Here is a 21,611-nt window from a genome sequence, read left to right as displayed (position 1 = left end):
AAACTATCCCTTAAATTGTTACTTATATAAAGCAAACTATTTCACTAATTGGTCTGGTTTGTATTGCACAGCTCTCTGCCTTGATGTTTTCCACAGTCTAAATTGGTCAAATTAACTAGAATGTCCCTTAGATTGCAAACACCCAGAAAAGCCAGTTTTTTTCTGAATCCCAGCTGAGCTCTCTTTCTTTCTATGTGTCTCTCCCTCTATATCTCCTCCATCTTGCCATTTAAACTGTTGAGACCTGTCCTGCCAGCTTCATTTCGCCTGCGCTGATGTCCTTATGCTGGCCAAGAGCGACAACCGGCGTGACTGGGTCATGCAGTGTGACGACCAGAGATAACAGAAACACACACACGCACACACACACGCACACGCACACTCACTCCATCCAGCACAGTCTGAGCAGACGTGTCCGAGGGTTTAGTGAAAGGACATAGAGATTGATGCATTTTATTGATCCCCTAACAGAAATCCGTGTAAGGAAATGAGCTGAGGCTGATACTAGAAAATGCTCCATTGCCATTTCCACTGCACATGTATTCTTATACTGAAGTGAAGTATAGGCCAATATATAGGCTACTAGTGTCGCATGATCCTTTAGAAATAAGCTGATTTGGTGCTCAAACATTTCTTATTATTATCAATGTTGAAACAATTGTGCCGCATAATATTTTTGTGAAATACATGATACTTTTTTTCCAGTTTTTTTAAGTTCAAAAGAACAGCATTTATTTGAAATTAAAATCTTTAATAACATTATAAAGGTCTTTACAGACACTTTTCATTAATTTAATGCATCCTTGATAAATAAAAGTATCTTAATTTCATTTCACAAAAATCATTATTTTCTTGTTAAATATACTATTTTACATAAATGTACATCACGTTACAGAAGTAAAAATAGAGTCATTTCAGTTTAAATGGCACAGAGAGTCATTGATGTACCTCTGCTTTTTGTAACCTAATAACTCCCAAATCTCAGCACTTATGGAATGTGTCAGCAGCTGGTTGGGACATCTGTGACAATACAGTAGTGCAACTGAGAAACATATTTTTAACTGTACCACAGAACTAATTCTATACAAGCAGTGACACTGAAAATTCTGTAATTAGCAGCTGTACTTATACAAGAATCACTATTACTCATAGGGTTAGGGATTTAAAATCTTTTGCAACATGTGCAACATGTCATCCTGCCACACCCGAATATATGTGTGCATGCAACACTTGTGATGAGTAATTTCCAGCAATGCCATATGTCCATGACGTTATGGTTGTTGTGATGCCAGGAAGCTGGCTCCCTTTTTGGCTATCCTAATACAAGGATGAATATATGCATCGCTTGATTAAAGTTCCTGCGAGTGAATCCGAGCTGATACAAGACATTTAAATTTAACCATCCAACATCTGCCAGATTTTGGCCTCCAGCTCTGCAAAAACATCCCTGACATCTCACATCCATCAGGATCCAACAGATCCCTGAATCATCCAGAATCAATGCTGTGTCTGCAAAGAATATAACGAGCGGTGTGTGTCTGCATTTTGAGGGTAACTGGAAAAGTATTCACATACAGTAGCCTACCTAGGCCTACTGTATAAAACACGTTACAGTGTCGAAAAAAAGGAGAGGAAACAAGTTGCTCTGTTGTAGAATTTGGGATCTTGATATGTGCATTTGTTTAGCCTATTTGGGCACATTGTCACAAAGTATCAGCAGTATTGGTTTATGTTGACACATCAAATCAGAATATATATATTTTAGAATTTTATCCTAAAAATTGAAAGTATTTATATATAGGCCTATATAAAAAATATTGTTCGTGTAAATGTTGTAGGTTGTTGAGATAGGCTAGCCCTTGTGACAACTTCCTAATGAGACAACTTGCCCCTGTTTCCTCCTCTTGTTTGTTTTAGTATCTGTTGTTAGGGGGTGTGACAGCCACTTCACTCCATCCATCCAAAACCCACTTCCACCTAAACGGATCGAACACAAAGAAGTGAGGACGTTCGGGAGGAGCGCTCATCATCATCATCCTCATCCTCCTCCCCACAGCTGAAGATGGCGGACCCGGCCGAGTGCACCATCAAAGTCATGTGCCGTTTTCGGCCTTTAAACAGTTCGGAGGTGATGAGGGGAGACAAATATATCCCCAAATTTCAAGGAGAGGATAGTGTGGTCATCGGGGTGAGTTTATAATATAATAGCATGATGAATTGCCGCATTCGCTCCGTTGTGACACCCGCCGTCCATTTCTATTAACGTTAGCATCCGCTAACCACTTGCAGACAGAAAATATATTTTTTGTATTCCTTTGTATGTGGAATTGTGATAATAATTCGTGTTCTAGTATTATTCTAAGTAGGACATGGTACGCATGAGGCTATAAATCAGTAACGTTAATATAATCGCAAGTTGAATAGTTTTAGTCATCGTTAGCTCGATGGCTAACAGTCCTCAGATGTAACGTTAATGCAGCACAATGTCAAAATGTTTCATTTTGAACTTATAAATAGGAAAACCTAATATTTTTTGTCAATTTAATAATTTTGGATTTTAGTGCACTTCTAAATGGGTTTTGATAAGTGATCTGTAACCGCTAGCCCCATGGGCTAATGTGTATCGGTTTGTTTTCATTTGTATAAAATCAACAAAAGCTTGCTAAATATTGGGCCTATACATATTTCGCACATCATACGGAAATTTTAAGTTAATGTGAGTTTAAAAAATGAATAAATTAAGTGAATGTGATCATAACACTCACTGATGTCAGTACGTTATGATGTGGCCTACTTTAAAAACGTCAAATGTACAAAGACCATTCAAAGTCATTTATTTTGGCTAGGCTATGTGCTTTATTAGGAACAGACAAATATATGTGTATATGTACAGCATGCAATGCAACTCGCTTCCAATCATATTTTTGGGCCTGTATGTTCCTACATCTCAGGTTTTAGGTCAGTTTATTAAATTATGTTTTTAAATTAAAGCAAGTTTTTTTTATTATTATTGAGATTTAGTCTTTAAAGCATACGCCATTTTTGGACAGTTCAGGGTGATGTTGGCCAGATTTATAAAGTTATTTAAAAAAATTATTATTATTAATTATTAATAATGCACTTCAGTTAAAGCATGACTTGAATGTACCTTTCTCTGATGATAATGTTTTCCATTTCTGAAGTTAAAGTTTTCACATGTTTCATCTTGGTTTTGTAATTAAAAAAATAAATAAGTTGCATTAAAATGCTGACATCATTGTTTTGGCATAATAGTCTTCTCTTATTAAAATGTTCCTGGATAGATGTATTGTCTATTTTCCTGTTTTTAACCATACATCTTTACTATTTTATTTGCATTATTAAAAAGGCTTAACATGCCAGGAGTTGTGTAGTTATTCTGTAATTGAGTGGCAGTATGTGATGTTTGAAGCTTATTCTGCCTTATGTGGCTTACTTTTTACATTTAGTTAAACTAGGGTACTTGTTTAAACTCATAATGCAGTGTAGACGTCTATTAGAGTGACAATGTCCTAAAATTCCCTCATGCAGTCTGTGATGAACTTATAAATTCATCACAATGTATGCCTATTCTGGGTATTAGGTGGGGCAGTTTTGTGGTTTTGCTGTGGTCAATTTGCCCTGGTAGTTTTTTATGTGTGTCTATATGGAGTCCAGAATTTCGATGGATTCAATTCAACTTCTTTTCTTTTTGGCCTCCATTTCTGCAGTGACACTGTACTGTCTGACCAACACTCACCCTTTTGTTTTCCAGTGCACTGATGTTTTTTTTGTGTGTGTGTGTGTGTGTGCGGCCAAATGAGTTTAGTCTTCCAGCTGTTTTGAGCAAGTCAGCATCACCAGAGCAACTATCCAGGTCTGGTGAAATGAGCCGTGCTTGTGTTGGTATAATGGCTTTTAGCTGGTGGAAAGATCATAGATTGGGCTATTAATCTAGCTGTAACAAAGGAAGCGAAACCTGTCTGTCCAGCTGCACATACAGGGATCAGTATTGGGATTATGCATGTTTTATTGTGTTGATATCTGTCTCAGTTCAGTATTAGTTCACATGAATATTCTGTAAATATCTTTTTCTTTGCTTGTTTCTTTCTTTTCTCTCTTTGTCTCTATGCAAACACAGCACAACTAACATGTGATGAACCTTCCCATCTCTGTGACCGTTGGGAGCACAATTTTAATCCCTCATTGGGAATACAGAGAGTTGTAAACAGTGCTGTTCCATTTCTGGCAGTGGAGGAGGCCTCAGGAAATACAGATATACAGAAACACTCTTCACGCAGTCTTGTGATTGTCTGAAGATTTTATAAGTCGTCACTGGTTTGAAATTCCAAAGCTGTGATATAGTGCATTATTAATATTTCAAACTTTGACTATTGAACCTTTTGGTTCACTGAATGTTCAAGTTATGTTGTTTGACAATAACTGTGAAAATGTAAAATATTAGTAGTTTTGCCGATGGTTATGCTACATCATATTTGCTTTATAATGCATGAGGAATGCAAGAAAGCCTCATCTCTATGTCGCTGCCGGCATGTAAACGTGCTGAAGGTGTTATTGGTATATCAGGTACAGTGTTATTGTTAACTAAAACTATTAAAAATTATTTTTTAAAGTTGAAATAAATTCATTAATGAAAATAACTTCAATTAATGAAAATTACTAAAACTTGGATAAAAATATAGCTAAATGGAAATTTTTAAAACTTAAAATGAGAACTGAAAATATCAAAATAAAAGCTAATTCAAAATACTAAATACTGTAATAGTATATAATGCTATACTAACAATAATTAATAGTTTGATATTTGCCCATGTTATAGAAATAAAGCAATAAATGTGCCTTCCAATGAACAAAAGTGTCATCTCTAAATAGTAAACTGACGTATATAATATAATATTAAATGAATGAATAGCCTAAATAAGAATAAAACATTGTTAGTAGGCCTACATAACACGCATTCTGCTCTCAAGTATTTTTAGAGATTGTGTAAATTCATTAAATGTCATCAATTTGTGTATATTTAATTTGCTGTGATTAGGGATGCAAAGAGATCTACATTTATAAGATATCTTGACATTAGCAGTGTCCACTGAAGGCTAATATTGGTCAACCTCTTGTTACAAGAAATGTTCAATGTGGGCTTGTATTGTGGTTGTTGTGAGTGTATTGTGTTAGAGAGTGGTTGCTCAGGTTGGCTGGACTAATCTGCTTAGCTGTTACATTCACAGCTGTTTCCTCACCTGGTTAATCTACTCCTGTGTTGGAGTGGCATGGTGGGGAAATTGGGACGTGTAATAAGAACTGGTGTGGATGGGTCACGTCAACCCGATTCAACCAATCAGCGTGCCTGCTAATGAGCAGATTCGTTGCAGAACCTGCTTCTGTAACCTTCAAAGTACATTCGCTGAAGAATTTGTCAGACTGATTTAAACCCATAAGTGTTGAATGATTCTTTAAAAAGAGTTATTTGCATGTGGACTACAGCTTGTTCTCTTCGATGTTAGTTTTTGCTGTCCATAGAGGACTTTTTTTTTCTTGCAGTATTTTTATCGAAGACACCAGCTTTATTAGTTGGCACTTTGCATAAATGATACATGACAGCGTTGGTTATTTCTTTATGCCTTTTTGAACTCTTTTTGTATGTTGTGCAGTTCACAAATGCCTGTATTATCGATTTTTTTTAAAATTTCGCTTGGTAAACGCGCTATATGAACGTCTTTAATCGGTGCGCTCAAATATTTTGCTGCGGTCAATCTTTCTCTCGTCACATACAATTCACAAATATTTTTTATAAAACTTCAGTAGTAGTGTATTTTTATTTAAAACATTATTTTTTGTATTTAGAAAAGATATTCAGTTGCATCAGTTGCAGTGCTTTATTGGATAAGCATGCAGTCTTGTATCTTTGTCTTGTCCATTTTTGTAATGTTATGATTCATCTTCTTGCAGATTGCTTAGTTCAAGGCTTAAAACCGTTTTTAAATGCATTTAGAGAGAAAAATAGGAAACAAACTTCTGAAAGCAGGGCTGCTAATAAACAGGATGGTCAGGATGTTAAATCTGTTGTTTTAGCCGTACAGAGCGAGCTCATGCCTGGACGAAGATCTCTAATAAAACGCTCTTATTGTGTCATAACAGCTGAATTTCACACATGATTTACGGTCCCTGTTTGTGTTAAAGGTTAGAGCTATTCGTAACAGGAGGGAAGGATGTCTTGTTCTTTGGCCTCTAGTAAAGAGGTTCTTGTTTACTCTTTGCTTATTCTCTTAGGTGTAAAACGTTTCTCTGAAGGATCATCTTTGAGTCTTATGACAAGTCTGCTGATTCAGAGTTATATATAAAGAAATATGCATAATGACCCATCATTCATTCTCTGTCTTTCTTTCTTTCTCTCCAGGGAAAGCCGTATATGTTTGATCGTGTGTTTCAGTCTAACACTTCTCAGGAGCAGGTTTACAACGCTTGTGCTCAGAAGATTGTTAAAGGTGAGGAACGAGTCCTCCGGGAGGCATTCAACCAGATCACAACTTTAAAATGAAAATTCTGTTACCTTCACATTGCCATTAATATTATTTAGTATAGTGATTTGTTGATATTAATTAAGCATCCCTAAATATTGTATTAGAGACCTTAAGATCATGTTGAAATGGTATATTTTGTTGTTTTTGTGCCCTGCAGATGTGCTTGAGGGTTACAACGGTACAATATTTGCTTATGGACAAACATCCTCTGGAAAAACGCACACAATGGAGGTGAAAATTTATAATATAATCAGTGTCATAAATTATTTTCAAATATTAGGTAATTTAATACAAACCCAGTGTGATTTTGTTACTGATTCCACAGTTGTTTTAGGGTTTAACATTCTGCTTGTGGTTTTTGGTAATCAGGGCTATCAGTGCATTTACTGTACCTTTAAATCATCTCGCATCATCATTGCGATCCAATATGTGTTTGTGCGGTTGTAGGGAAACCTGCACGATTCTGACGGCATGGGCATCATTCCCCGGATCGTCCAGGATATATTCAACTACATTTACTCCATGGATGAAAACCTGGAATTCCATATCAAGGTCTGACATGCATGACAAATCAGTGTTAGTTATTCAAAGGGTTCCCATTGATATTTTCAGATCTAGAAAAGGGATGGGAACTTCTTTGTGCTCATCTCCACCATTGCTTTTTGTCTGTGCAATCTCTATAAAAGGGATTTATAATGTTACATAATATTTCTAAAATGGCTGTTCTTTTGAACCATCAAAGAATCCTGAAACCACTAAATATCCACAAAAATATTAAGCAACACACCTATTTTTAACATTGATAATAATAAGAAATGTTTCTTGAGCAGGAAATCAGCATGTTAGAAGGATCATGTGACACTGGAGTAATGATGATTCAGCTTTGCCATTATAAGAATAGGTTACATTTTAAAATATATTGAAATAGAAAACATTATTTTAAAAAAAATATTTCACAACATTTAGTTTTATTGTATTTTTTATTAAATACATGCAGCCTTGGTGAGCATAAGCTACTTTTCAAAAGCATTTAAAAAAAATCTTACTGTCCCCAAATTTTTGAACAGTAGTGTATTCATTTTATAACTGCTGGTAATAAAACTGTTAAACTCACAGAGCTCATCTGCATTGGCAGGTCTCCTATTTTGAGATTTACCTGGACAAGATCAGGGACTTGCTGGATGGTGCGTATGACTGAATAGGAAATCAAATATAAAATTGTTATTTTTGCATTGTTTTATGTATTAAAGATTGTATATCAGAGTCTTCTGTCAGATTATAAATAATAATACTAATTGATTTTTTTCTGTCTCTCTTTCAGTATCTAAGACCAACCTGTCTGTACATGAAGACAAGAACAGGGTTCCTTACGTAAAGGTGAGGCTTTGTTTTAGTAATATTCTGTGGCTGTTTTATTGTAGAGGTGGTTGAAATATTTTGCTTGTCTATCTCTTTCTCCATCTGCAGGGTTGTACTGAACGGTTTGTGTGTAGCCCGGATGAAGTGATGGACACCATTGATGAAGGCAAATCCAACAGACATGTGGCTGTCACAAGTAAGCACATGCAAATCAGTCAGACACAGTGCACACAGTCTTATTTTAGCTGCAGGCTGAACTTTTCCACACCTGTTGAGTTATATTAGCGAGAGTATTTTCAGGACGTTCTTTCTTATTTGACTGCTTTAGAGATGTTTATACAATCTTAAGGTTTTCCTGTTGTGTGCCTGTAGTCAAAGTTGAGTCGAAATGTAAACTCATGTTTTCTCTGTGGTGTGTGTGTGTGTGTGTCAGACATGAACGAGCACAGCTCCAGGAGTCACAGTATCTTCCTGATAAACGTCAAGCAAGAGAACACACAGACGGAGCAGAAACTGAGTGGGAAACTCTTCTTGGTGGATTTAGCAGGAAGCGAGAAGGTAATGGAAAAAGCATGGAAAATGTCTGCCAACTTACAGAGAGCTAAGTCCATTCCAAAGGGAGTTATTCTCTATATCAGTGATCACTGTTTCTGAACTCCCTGAAACGCCTCAGGTGTAGTCTTGAGTTTTTTTCCGGGAGAAAAGACGTCACAAGATTCCTAATTTAAATAATTCCTGCTCAAGGCATAAGCAAAATAAAGAGGCCTGGTTGAGTTAGTTGTGTGTTTAAACTCCCGGTTATGGTAAGTTGCGGGACATTTCTGAAAGGCATTTGAAGCAGTTAACCAATCACAACACACTGGCCCAGCTGGCCAATCAGAGCACATTGTGCTTTTCGGAAGGAGGGGCTTCATAGAGACAGGAATTAAACAAGACGTTACTGAAAGACTGGGAAGAGAGGTGCTGCAACAATGTAAAATGTTTGAAAATGTTTTTTTTTTTTAACCATTCAAGAACGAAAACATTTTGTAGTAGACCCCAAAAACAAAATCAAGACTTTGTAAAAGTCTTTAATATTAGATTCATTTGTGGCAGCACTGTCTCTGATTTGATGTTTTTGACTGCAGGTCAGTAAAACCGGAGCAGAAGGTGCTGTGTTGGATGAAGCCAAAAACATTAACAAATCTCTTTCCGCTCTGGGCAACGTCATCTCCTCTCTGGCTGAAGGATCGGTGGGTGTGATGAACCTGATTGTTACAATTATACCTGTGCCAGGTAATGGAAGGGTAATGAATGAATATTTCTTTCCCATGTCAGACGTACGTTCCCTACAGAGACAGTAAGATGACGAGGATCTTGCAGGATTCTCTGGGTGGGAACTGCAGGACCACGATAGTGATCTGTTGCTCTCCATCCTCATACAACGAGGCTGAGACTAAGACTACACTCATGTTCGGACAGAGGTGAGGAGACATACACTATTGAGTTTAATGAGAGTTTTAATGAAACTGGTGTTGGGCATCAAGTCATTTTTCGGTTCTCACTGTCAGAGCAAAGACCATTAAGAACACAGTGTGTGTGAACGTGGAGCTGACAGCAGAGCAGTGGAAGAAGAAATATGAGAGGGAGAAAGAGAAGAACAAGACGTTAAAGAACACCATCACCTGGTTGGAGAACGAGCTCAACCGCTGGAGGAACGGTACTGAAATGACACTCACTTCACACTCATTCAGCTGTATTTGCTGAGGATTACACACAACTGCATTGAATTTTATGTTTTCAGGGGAGAGCGTCCCCGCTGAAGAGCAGTATGATAAGGAGAAGGCAAACGCAGAAGTTCTGGCTCTGGATAATGTGGTGAATAATGATAAAATCACCTCGTCTCCCAGCATGCCTGCCCTCAAATTCACTGACGCTGAGCGTGAGAAGTGTGAGGGTGAATTAGCCAAACTCTACAAACAGCTGGATGACAAGGTGAAACCAACTATTGACCTCAAATGAATGAATGAATGAATGAGAGAATGAAGCTTTTGAACTATGATGCTCGACCTAGCTGATTTTTATATTATTGGCATTTACACATTTTCAGTGTATTTTCAAATATTGTGTCAAATAATTTTTGTTTCAGCATTTTTTCCCCCATATAATTTGCTTAAGCTAAATTACAAAGAAATATATAGTATACACTAGGGATGGGCATTTTTCACAAAAATTGTATTTGAGTATTCGGGCTCTTAATTTAATATTCGTTTATTTAAATTACGTTTAAGGAGAAAGACTTTTTTTTTTTAAGTTTAGGTTTTTTAAAGTTTTTGTCACCATGTCTGAACAAGCTTACGATTATTAGGCAATAAACACGGTTTTCCTTTAGTTGAAAACTTTAAACAGTATGTGCAAACAAAAAATATAAAGAACAAAAGCATAAAAAAAACGTGAATAAAATAACACCAAGTATCGTACAGAACATACATAGCCTACACTTGAGTCAGCATATGGTTATCGTGTTTATATTGTTTCACGTTCATGTTGAGATAAACAATAATATCTACATGCTCGAGTAAGAAAACGGGGTGCGCTGACAGATGTTGCAGAGACACAGAACGATTTGCTAAGCGAAGTTTATAACAGCACTTAAACCAGTCTCCCTCAACGAAACTTAAAGGAAGTAAATGTCTCAATCATTTTGCTATCTGATAAGGTAGTATCATCTCGGCTTAATTTGCGCACAGCTACGCTTATCTTAAGTTGTCGTGAATGCAGTGATGGACAGCTGTCTTTCCTCAGTCGACTGCTGTTAGGATTTCATGTGACTTCACATTGTGGTGGTTATATTATAATAACTCAGTTTTATTTATTTATTTGATTTAAAAGAAATTCATTTTTGTTATATAATTTCTTCTAAGTAATTCCAAACTTCGCGAGGCAGAGGACGACATAATGTGATGTTGTGATCAAATGCAATCAACTTGTTAACACGCTCCACAGCGCCACGCACTGCATTTACTTATAACTGCGAGTTAGTGCTTGGGATTTATCATGGATTCACTGCATTTATGGCTAGCAAAGCAACTTAGTAAAATTCGAATAGTATTTTATTTTTCGAATAATAATTACAGATCGAATATTCGTGCACACCCCTAGTATACACTACCAATCAAACGTTTGAAGACGCATTAAGAACACATTAATTTGATCAATGTTGCCAAAGATTTAAATTTCAAAGAAATGCTGTTCTTGTAAACTTTCTATTCATCAAAGAATCCTGTTTTTTTTAAAATAAAGTTATTTTAAATGTGAATAACATTTAACATTTTACTATTCATATTACTGTTTAATGTATTTTTGATCAAATAAATGCAACCTTGATGAGCACTTAAATAATTCTTACATTTTACTGACCCCAGTCTTTTAAACGGTTGTGTAAGTTAATATTATTGACCATCAGTCACCCTGCTATATAGACATTGGTATTTGCCATAGATAAATATGTCTGTCATTAATTTGGACTATTTGTCAACTGAATCATTCTCTCTAGGTTATTATTGCAGTGTTGAAATCTTATTATAGTACAAAACATCAGTCTGACCATGAAAAAAAATGTTAAATCCAATATTGTTTTGATACAGCGTAAGCATAACATTAGTACCATACATCAGTACCATCTGACGTGCATGTTAACTTTTTCAGCTTACAGACTTGTGACTGAGCGTCAGGTCTAAATACCTATTTCACACAGTGTTTTAAATTCTCTCTCTCTCTCTCTCTCTCTCTCTCTCTCTCTCTCTCTCTCTCTCTCTCTCTCTCTCTCTCTCTCTCTCTCTCTCTCTCTCTCTCTCTCTCTCTCTCTCTCTCTCTCTCTCTCTCTCTCTCTCTCTCTCTCTCTCTCTCTCTCTCTCTCTCTCTCTCTCTCTCTCTCTCTCTCTCTCTAGGATGATGAGATAAATCAGCAGTCTCAGCTGGCTGAGAAACTCAAGCAGCAGATGTTGGATCAGGAAGAGGTGAGAGTTGAACATGCTTTACTTACATCCCATAAAAAAAGAGCAGTGTCCTGTCTCCTAGTTCAATGAATCATTTAGAGATTTGGCCATTTAGTTCTTTTGCCTTTTAGAACTTAAGATTAAAGGCATTAAGAGGTCTAAATGATAAATTACATTCCCGCCTAGTGGTTAGTTCACACTCTCCTTATATGTTCAGGTTTGAATCTGGACCATGTTAGGTCCCATCACAAGAATTTGAACCTTATGACCCTACAGTTGAGCAACATGATTAATAGGGGTGTAACGATGCACAAAACTGACGGTTCGGTTCTTCCAACGGTTTTGAAGTCTCGGTTTGGTTCGGTGGGGTGGGGTTTAGAAAGCTAAAATTGCTTTTTTAAAACAGTGGTTTAATGAAAAAATTGTCTTTGTCTTTAAATTAATCCACTTACAATTAAACGTTTTGCAAGGATTTAAAAAAAAGATCTGCTAATGCTGTAAACTATATGGAGCCAGCACATAACTATAACATTAAAGGTTAATAAAAGAGCCTAGACTTTTAGCCTAAATTCAGATGCTATTTAGTGTTCGGTACGCCATGAGAGAACCGCGATACGTATCGTGGGTTCTGTATCGCGGTTTTTCGGTTCGGTTTGAATATCGTTACACCCCTAATGATTAATGACAGTAATTTCACAACGTGAAAAAAAAAATCTTCATTTGCATTGTAGCTGCTGGTCTCAACGCGGAGGGACCATGACAACCTCCAGGCGGAGCTGACCCGTCTGCAGATGGAGAACGACGCGTCTAAAGAGGAGGTGAAGGAGGTGCTGCAGGCTCTGGAGGAACTTGCCGTCAACTATGATCAGAAGAGTCAGGAGGTGGAGGACAAGACCAAGGAGTTTGAAGCCCTGAGTGAAGAGCTCAACCAGAAATCTGTGAGGAGAAACTCATTCTTTACTCATATTATATAGTAATATATTGTACAGGTCCTTCTCAAAAAATTAGCATATTGTGATAAAGTTCATTATTTTCCATAATGTAATGATAAAAATTAAACTTTCATATATTTTAGATTCATTGCACACCAACTGAAATATTTCAGGTCTTTTATTGTTTTAATACTGATGATTTTGGCATACAGCTCATGAAAACCCAAAATTCCTGTCTAAAAAAATTAGCATATTTCATCCGACCAATAAAAGAAGTGTTTTTAATACAAAAAAAAAAAGTCAACCTTCAAATAATTATGTTCAGTTATGCACTCAATAGTCAATACTTGGTCGGGAATCCTTTTGCATAAATGACTGCTTCAATGTGGCGTGGCATGGAGGCAATCAGCCTGTGACACTGCTGAGGAGTTATGGAGGCCCAGGATGCTTCGATAGCGGCCTTAAGCTCATCCAGAGTGTTGGGTCTTGCGTCTCTCAACTTTCTCTTCACAATATCCCACAGATTCTCTATGGGGTTCAGGTCAGGAGAGTTGGCAGGCCAATTGAGCACAGTAATACCATGGTCAGTAAACCATTTACCAGTGGTTTTGGCACTGTGAGCAGGTGCCAGGTCGTGCTGAAAAATGAAATCTTCATCTCCATAAAGCTTTTCAGCAGATGGAAGCATGAAGTGCTCCAAAATCTCCTGATAGCTAGCTGCATTGACCCTGCCCTTGATAAAACACAGTGGACCAACACCAGCAGCTGACTTGGCACCCCAGACCATCACTGACTGTGGGTACTTGACACTGGACTTCAGGCATTTTGGCATTTCCTTCTCCCCAGTCTTCCTCCAGACTCTGGCACCTTGATTTCCGAATGACATGCAAAACTGAGCAACAGTCCAGTGCTGCTTCTCTGTAGCCCAGGTCAGGCGCTTCTGCCGCTGTTTCTGGTTCAAAAGTGGCTTGACCTGGGGAATGCGGCAAATGTAGCCCATTTCCTGCACACGCCTGTGCACGGTGGCTCTGGATGTTTCTACTCCAGACTCAGTCCACTGCTTCCGCAGGTCCCCCAAGGTCTGGAATCGGTCCTTCTCCACAATCTTCCTCAGGGTCCGGTCATCTCTTCTCGTTGTGCAGCGTTTTTTGCCACACTTTTTCCTTCCCACAGACTTCCCACTGAGGTGCCTTGATACAGCACTCTGGGAACAGCCTATTTGTTCAGAAATTTCTTTCTGTGTCTTACCTTCTTGCTTGAGGGTGTCAATGATGGCCTTCTGGACAGCAGTCAGGTCGGCAGTCTTACCCATGATTGCGGTTTTGAGTAATGAAACAGGCTGGGAGTTTTTAAAAGCCTCAGGAATCTTTTGCAGGTGTTTAGAGTTAATTAGTTGATTCAGATGATTAGGTTAATAGCTCGTTTAGAGACCCTTTTCATGATATGCTAATTTTTTGAGACAGGAATTTTGGGTTTTCATGAGCTGTATGCCAAAATCATCAGTATTAAAACAATAAAAGACCTGAAATATTTCAGTTGGTGTGCAATGAATCTAAAATATATGAAAGTTTAATTTGTATCATTACATTATGGAAAATAATGAACTTTATCACAATATGCTAATTTTTTGAGAAGGACCTGTATACATTATAATTTCAAATGGGAAGATACCTATAATAGTGCCAGATCGTATTTTTATGGTGTGCCTTGGTATTAGTTGGCTAATCTGAGCTGTGATTTTGTAGAGCGTTCTCGCATCTATTGACTCTGAGCTGCAGAAACTGAAGGAAATGACCAACCACCAGAAGAAGAGAGTCACTGAGATGATGTCATCACTGCTCAAAGACCTGGCAGAGATCGGCATCGCCGTAGGCAGCAATGACATTAAGGTAACAAGGCAAAGAACCATGACGCAGAATACTGTTTCTTTATCCTTGCTGTTTAATTTCCTTTCCTTATAACTGCTCACCCTCATCTCTAACATCAATCTTTTTCTTTCTTTATCTCGGTTTCTTTTTCTCTGTCTGTCTTTCGCTCAACAGCATGAAGGTGGAGGTCTCATTGATGAAGAGTTCACAGTGGCTCGTCTGTACATCAGTAAGATGAAGTCAGAGGTGAAGACTCTGGTGAAGCGCAGCAAACAGCTTGAAGGCTCTCAGGCCGAGAGCAACAAGAAGATGGATGAGAACGAGAAAGAGCTCGCAGCCTGCCAGCTCCGTATCTCTCAGGTAAACAGGAGGAAGAGATAAAGCAACAAATCTTATTGGAGTAGTTCATCCAGAGATGAAAATGTCATTATTTACCCTTCTAGCATTTTAAACTTTTTTTCTACTGGACATTAAACAAGAATTAAAGAGCATTCATAAGCTGCTCTTTTAGTCAAATCAGTCTCATGTTTTATATTGTATAAAATAGAAACCCCACATGTTCTTCATTACAATAATAGCATGCCGTTTACAGGGTGCTTTAAAAGGTCCTGAGATATTTTTTTTGTTTTTGTCTACAGTATGAGGCAAAGATCAAGTCCCTGACAGAGTATCTGCAAAACATCGAACAGAAGAAGAGACAGTTAGAGGAGAATGTTGACTCTCTCAATGAGGAACTGGTCAAAATCAGCGCCCAGGGTACAAATATACTCCATCTTTTCTTTCCTCTCATTATTGCATTTTAATGGCCGTATAAACTTTGTTTGGCCCAGACCACTTTACTTTTACTGCCCTCTTGTGGTGAGCGTGAAAGGCTTGTTTTTGTGATGTTTATTTTCTTTTGTGCAGAGAAAGTTCATGCAATGGAGAAGGAGAATGAGATACAAAGTGCTAATGAAGTCAAGGTAAGCATGGTAAGGTAATGTTTCTAGACTTTTTTTTTACTGAGTGTTGCCCAATAAACTGTTAATGTAGCATTTATGTGTTCTGCAGTTTACATTGCATCAATTCTGAAGGTGGCTTATGATTTTCTTTTATTTTAAAAGAGAGATGTAATTTATAAATTGTCTCTGTTTATGATTGGACAGACTGCAGTCGAGCAGCAGATTCATAACCACAGAGAAGCTCATCAGAAACAGCTAAGCAGCCTTAGAGATGAGCTGGAGATCAAGGAGAAACTCATCACTGAACTGCAGGAGTAAGACATATATATGTACTCCTCTTCAGACACTGAATCCGGCCCACATGTGCTCAGGCTCATTTTCCTCACTTTGTTTTCTGTCTGCAGTCAGAACCAGAAGATCATGTTGGAGCAGGAGCGCTTGAAGGTGGAGCATGAGAAACTCAGATCCACTGACCAGGAGAAGAGCCGCAAACTGCACGAGCTCACGTAGGACATGCACCACACATGCAGAGATTGGTGTAGTGTGCGGGAAACGCTATGTGTGGTGTGTTAATGATGAAATATGTTTATAGGGTGATGCAGGACAGAAGGGAACAGGCCAGACAGGATCTCAAAGGCCTGGAGGAGACAGTGGTAGGTCATTTTGTTCTGTGCTTGAGAGATGATTCTTACATCTTCGTTTGTATGTGTACACTCTCTGATCACTCACTTCTCCTCAGGCCAAAGAGCTGCAGACTCTTCATAATCTGAGGAAGCTCTTTGTTCAGGATCTGGCCACGCGGGTGAAGAAGGTACAACCATTGTGAATGCGTAATTGTAGTTTAGTGTTCAAAATTTACTCCAGAAAATGAAAATAGTTTGAATGTGGAAATTATAAGCTAAATGTTTAATAGGTCCCTGAGTGTATAGCTGTCATTTTCTTAAAGACTTTTTCTGTCTACTAATGTCCCGTGTAATCAGGGAGTTTGGGCAGGACATATTGAAGGGCGTGTCCCTTTATTTAAATGTTTTATTTTAATAAATGTTTAATTTATTTAATGTTTAATAACTTTTTATTTTATTCTTTATTTTATTTTAAAATTATTTTCTTTTTATAATTGTATTACAATTTAAAAAAAATTATATTACATTTAAATTATTTTATTTTTGTAATTTTAATATAAAAGTATAAATTAAAAATGTATATAAAATGTATTTTAATATTTATATTTGAATATAATCTTAAAAATATATATATTTTACTTTATTTAATTTTTGATTTTTTCTATTATTAGTAGGCTTTAAATCACTGCCATCACAGCTAATAATAAATGAGACGTCATGAAACTCCAGTTATGACTTTATCAACAACTCTGACAGGGCTTAATTATGTATCAACATATTTTTCAGAGCGCTGAGATGGACTCAGATGACACTGGTGGCAGCGCGGCGCAAAAACAGAAGATCTCATTCCTTGAGAACAACCTCGAACAGCTCACTAAAGTGCATAAGCAGGTAAACACACACTCAAAACATCAGATACCTAATGCATTCTCTCACAACACACACGCTCACTGTCTCTTTCCTGTCTCTGTGTAGCTGGTGCGTGATAATGCTGACCTGCGCTGTGAGCTGCCCAAGTTAGAGAAGCGCCTGCGGGCGACGGCGGAGCGCGTGAAGGCTCTGGAGTCTGCGCTCAAAGAGGCCAAAGAGAACGCAGCACGTGACCGCAAACGCTACCAGCAGGAGGTGGACCGCATCAAAGAGGCCGTCAGAGCCAAGAACATGGCTCGCAGAGGACACTCTGCACAGATCGGTTAGTTCTCACACACACACTTTAAAAGAGTGCAATTACTAGATTCAGCCATATGTCTTTCAACATGCTTGAAAGTTGCAAGGGACTTGGATAGTGTTGAGAATATCATTCTACCACATAGGAAACAGTGAAAGTTTTTGATTGCTTATATGAAGTGTTGCTCGCTCACTTTTTTAGGGATGTTAATAGATTAAAATAATGAATCATTGTTCATTTCATGATTTCTTTGAATTTAACACAATTAATGACCAGTTTAGAAGCTTTTCAGTTAATATTCTTAAGGCTGAAATATACTACACGACTTTTAAAATCAGAATAGATTTTAGGTGTCATACACTTGCTGACTTTTTAAATAATTAAAGAGAAAAAATGTCATTCCAAAAACAAAAAACTCACACAGATTCATGTGCCTGATTTCTAGGAGACACAAATGATTATAATATGTGCTTCAAAACATTGATGTCCTCCGACTGGAATCAGAGTCTGCAGCTAAACAATTTGAGTCTATGCCCATCCTACACCTACAAATGTTTTTGTTTGTTGTGAAATCTGTCAACTTCTACTGTTCAAAATCAGCCCGACTTTACGCAACTAGCGTTGACTGGTCCAGACTGCAAATCAGGGCAAAAATCTGTGCAGACATCATGTCAATTATTTCAGCCTTTTAGGAGAGTTTTTGATTGAAAGATTTAGTTGACCAATTCAATAGACAATCACCTTGTTTTGGGGTCTAACTAACTAGTCATACTTCCTCTTTTTACAGCCAAGCCAATCAGACCAGGTCAGCCCCCTGTCGCCTCTCCCACCCACCCCAATGTCAACCGCTCAGGGGCGGGGCTCTTCCAGAACAACCAATCAGTGGGCATCCGTGGTGGAGGCGTAGCCAAACAGTAAAACAAGTGAGTAGATGCTGCATGTTACTCGCAAATGTGTCACATTATGGAGGTAAAATGGGTTGCAAATTCCATTTTTTTTTTATGTCTTACTCCTTTTTTTTTGTTTTACCTTGTGTCTCTTTCTTTCTTTTCTGTTTCCAGCTGTTGAATGCTGAATATAACCCCAGTAGCCCCAGCTGAAGCTGATATCACCGCAAAAAGCTAAACAGGCATTCCACAACATGGGAGGGTTCAATACTATACATATGAAAATGAATATAAGTATATATGTGTATGAAATATGAAATACTATCCCCGTCTGGGCTGTACAGTTGTTCCTCCATTCTTATCTCTTATATCTTCCCTTAAAAAATATAAAGAAAACTAAAAAAGACAGGCTTTTTGCACCAGTGGACACGTGTGTAACTAACGTGTATCTCTTCACTCTTGCACAGTCGGTTTCTGCTCACATCCTGCTCTCCACGTCCCTCACTGTGCCAAGTTGAATGTATTTCAAAATTACAAAAAGAAAAAAAAGGCAGAAATGAATGAAAAATGGTAAAAAGGAACAAAAAAACTACTAGCTGCGTTATTTTAGCCTTATTTATGTACGTTCACATTTTGGGTTTGTTTAGAGAGTTAGCTTGTTCTCTCTTGCTTTGAGTAGTTTCTATTAAACATTTCACCTAAATAAGCAGGTTAAACACTACAATTGAACTGTATGTGTTTGTGTATATATATATATTTATATATATATACATTGACATATATATATATATGAACCATTGAATTAGTTTTTGTAATGATGGACATTCTCAGAAGAAATGATTTAAATTATGATAAAAGGGTCGTCTGAAAGTGGACAAACAGGATGCAGTTCCATGAAATGAGAATGAAAAGGCTGCTTAATGTAGACACACCTGATACACAGGTATATTTAAAGCACTGTACGAACACATTACGAGTAATCATTGTTACAGCATAAAGACCTGTGTGAATGTCACAGCCTGAGGTCTTAGACGAGTCGTAGCTAGGTAAAAAAATAAAATAATAAACTATAATACTAACAACACATGCTCATTTTGACATTTCAATATTTAACTTTAGTTCTCACTATTTAAACAGGTAGAGTTTGCCGTATCGATGCTGCTCCATAGCTCAAGTCACTACGAATCATTCAAAATCACGTGTGGATTTTTCCTTAGTTTGGCCTAAAATATTACCAGACAGGATTGTAATTACATTGTTTTTGAGCCATGGAACCGGCCATTTAACTTGAAATGGTTGACCCAACAATAATAAAAATATATATATATATATATATTTTATTGTCATTTATTCACCCTCATGTTATTCCAAAGCTGTTAGACTTTTTCTTTTATGCAACACTAAAGGATATCAGTGTTTATGTTGCTTTTTGAGAAAATAAATGTGGATAGACAATTTCAAGCTCTAAAAAGAAGAAAAAACACCATTAAAATAGTTCATACGACTCTGACGTTATATCCCAAGACATGCAGGTCTAAATTGAAGTTTGTCATTATTAATTTTAGATCTTCCCCTCTGTAGCTTTAAAGTCTCATTTGCTGCCATTCGTTTACACATTTGGCGTCATTGGCATCAAACCTGCCACAACATGTCTTTATGCACCATATTAGTACAAGACTCCAGAGCTTCGAGATTTTCAGTGGTTGGCGTATTTTTAATGGTGTTTTGTAGCTCCTTTTCATGGTTTTCCTTTTCATGGTTTTCCTTTTATGGAAAAGAATGTCTGAAAAACATATGTTTCACAGAAAAAGTATTTCATAAAGGTTTGGGTTTGGAATGACATGAGTGCATAAATGATGACAAAAGCAATGTTTTGGGGTGAACTGTCCCTCGTTAAGGAGTTCTGATTAAATCCCACCCATTTTCTCTTTAGATTCTCCCTCTAAAAGCAATACAGTAATTTTCTAGATTGTTTTACACTTAAACTACTTACACTTTTTACACTTGTATTATGTCATTTTGTCGTTTTTGGGGAGTGAGGTTTGTGCAGTGGTCAAACAGCCATTCGAATCACAATAAACCTAAACTCCTGTTTTTACCCTTTTATTTTATTTTTGTTGTTTTTGGTTCGGTTTAGTCCATTATAGGGTCCATATTTTGACGTTATGCATTTTCGAAATGGCGATCGAATCTTCCGTGATTTGAGAGTTGCAAACAACCCAGGGGAAACCCACACAGCGTTTAGTTCTGGCTCATACAACCAAAATACGATCTTGGATTATTGTTTGCTGTGGATTTGTTTGCCTTGTGTTTTGCGTTTGCTTAAGACCTGCTGATTGGCTTTCCACAGTCTGTACGGTTCCAATGCTTTTCATTCAGCACAACGTGACTGCCTTTTATTGAGTAGTGTTAATGGGTGGGGCCTATTTAATGGTGGGCGGGGTTTAATCAATCATTTTAGGTCATGGTTTCAATTTGTTGCACTTGCAACTAGATAATATTGTTTTATTTATTTCTGTTTTATTGTAGACTAGGAATTTTGCTGTTAATTTTTCTTTTGTTGATCTTTTTTAAGTCTACTAATGTGTTTTTTTTTTTCTTATGCAAAGTGTATGTAGATTCCAGTATACTTGGTTTGGTTTCCTGTTTTTCCACGTAAATTGGATCCAAATCCTTCTAGGTGTCCTGTGTAAATGACTGTAATACTGTAGTAGCAGGGGGAATATTGAAGATGACGTTTTAAGACCTTTTGTGTGCAATATAAATCTGGTGTAGTGCAAGTTTCACATTACTGAAGAAAAGCGATGGGAGAGGAAACGAAAACCGCACTCAATAGTCCTCTGAAATTATTTCATTTGTCATTTGTTGTCAACGGTTGTCTTGTTCACCGAATTTAAACTTATAAAAGCACTTTAAAATGTTACCATCTCAATTGAAAAAAAAACGCACTTGTTGAAAACTGAAAATTTGCATCTCAAACATGGAATTTCTCAGTGAATTTTCCAATTATTGTTATTGAGGAGCTTCTGCAGGAGGTCATGTGTTTTGAAGACTTAATGTTGTTTTTTTTTTGTATTTTATTTTGCATCTGCAATCTGCATTTTTAACAGTTACTGGGGAAAACACTCCGTTTAAATGCTCTAATGGAAAGATGTAATGATGAAGTGATCAGATGTGTGTACAGTTGGTTCTTCAGAGTGTGTAGACTGAATTGCTGTGTATATTTCCTTCAGTTGCTTACTGTAGGCAAGTTTTCACCCCTTGACATGAAACACAAATAAAGTATAGGGTAAGATACACCCGAGTATGCTTGTTTT

At 37.2% G+C, this 21,611-nt stretch overlaps 1 protein-coding gene across 3 annotated transcripts; it reads left to right on the top strand.

Annotated features, from left to right (window-relative positions):
• The first annotated feature begins 1,834 nt into the window (after nt 1–1,834).
• kif5bb (kinesin family member 5B, b) lies at nt 1,835–19,611 on the top strand. Of its 3 annotated transcripts, none has more exons than XM_077200310.1 (26): nt 1,835–2,188; nt 6,416–6,503; nt 6,697–6,770; nt 6,987–7,091; nt 7,675–7,723; nt 7,861–7,916; nt 8,007–8,094; nt 8,332–8,456; nt 9,026–9,130; nt 9,216–9,361; nt 9,449–9,597; nt 9,682–9,872; nt 11,828–11,896; nt 12,607–12,813; nt 14,553–14,696; nt 14,850–15,035; nt 15,314–15,431; nt 15,582–15,637; nt 15,821–15,930; nt 16,021–16,122; nt 16,209–16,269; nt 16,356–16,427; nt 17,026–17,130; nt 17,215–17,431; nt 18,195–18,330; nt 18,469–19,611. In XM_077200310.1, the coding sequence occupies exons 1-25, from the start codon at nt 2,063–2,065 to the stop codon at nt 18,323–18,325; spliced, it is 2,880 nt and encodes a 959-aa protein (XP_077056425.1). In that variant the 5' UTR covers nt 1,835–2,062; the 3' UTR covers nt 18,326–18,330; nt 18,469–19,611. The 3 variants fall into 3 exon arrangements, with proteins under 3 accessions (XP_077056425.1, XP_077056423.1, XP_077056424.1); XM_077200308.1 differs by having other exon boundaries at nt 1,896–2,188; nt 15,582–15,646; nt 18,469–18,700; XM_077200309.1 differs by having other exon boundaries at nt 1,964–2,188; nt 15,582–15,646; nt 18,195–18,326; nt 18,469–18,700.
• The last annotated feature ends 2,000 nt before the right edge of the window (nt 19,612–21,611 follow it).

This window comes from Siphateles boraxobius, unplaced genomic scaffold (assembly GCF_051911475.1).
Source record: "Siphateles boraxobius isolate OS27281-9 unplaced genomic scaffold, OSU_SipBor_1 46, whole genome shotgun sequence".
Lineage (NCBI taxonomy): Eukaryota > Metazoa > Chordata > Actinopteri > Cypriniformes > Leuciscidae > Siphateles > Siphateles boraxobius.
The sequence above is the reverse complement of the archived record's forward strand: the minus strand, read 5'-3'. Positions and strand labels throughout refer to the sequence as shown.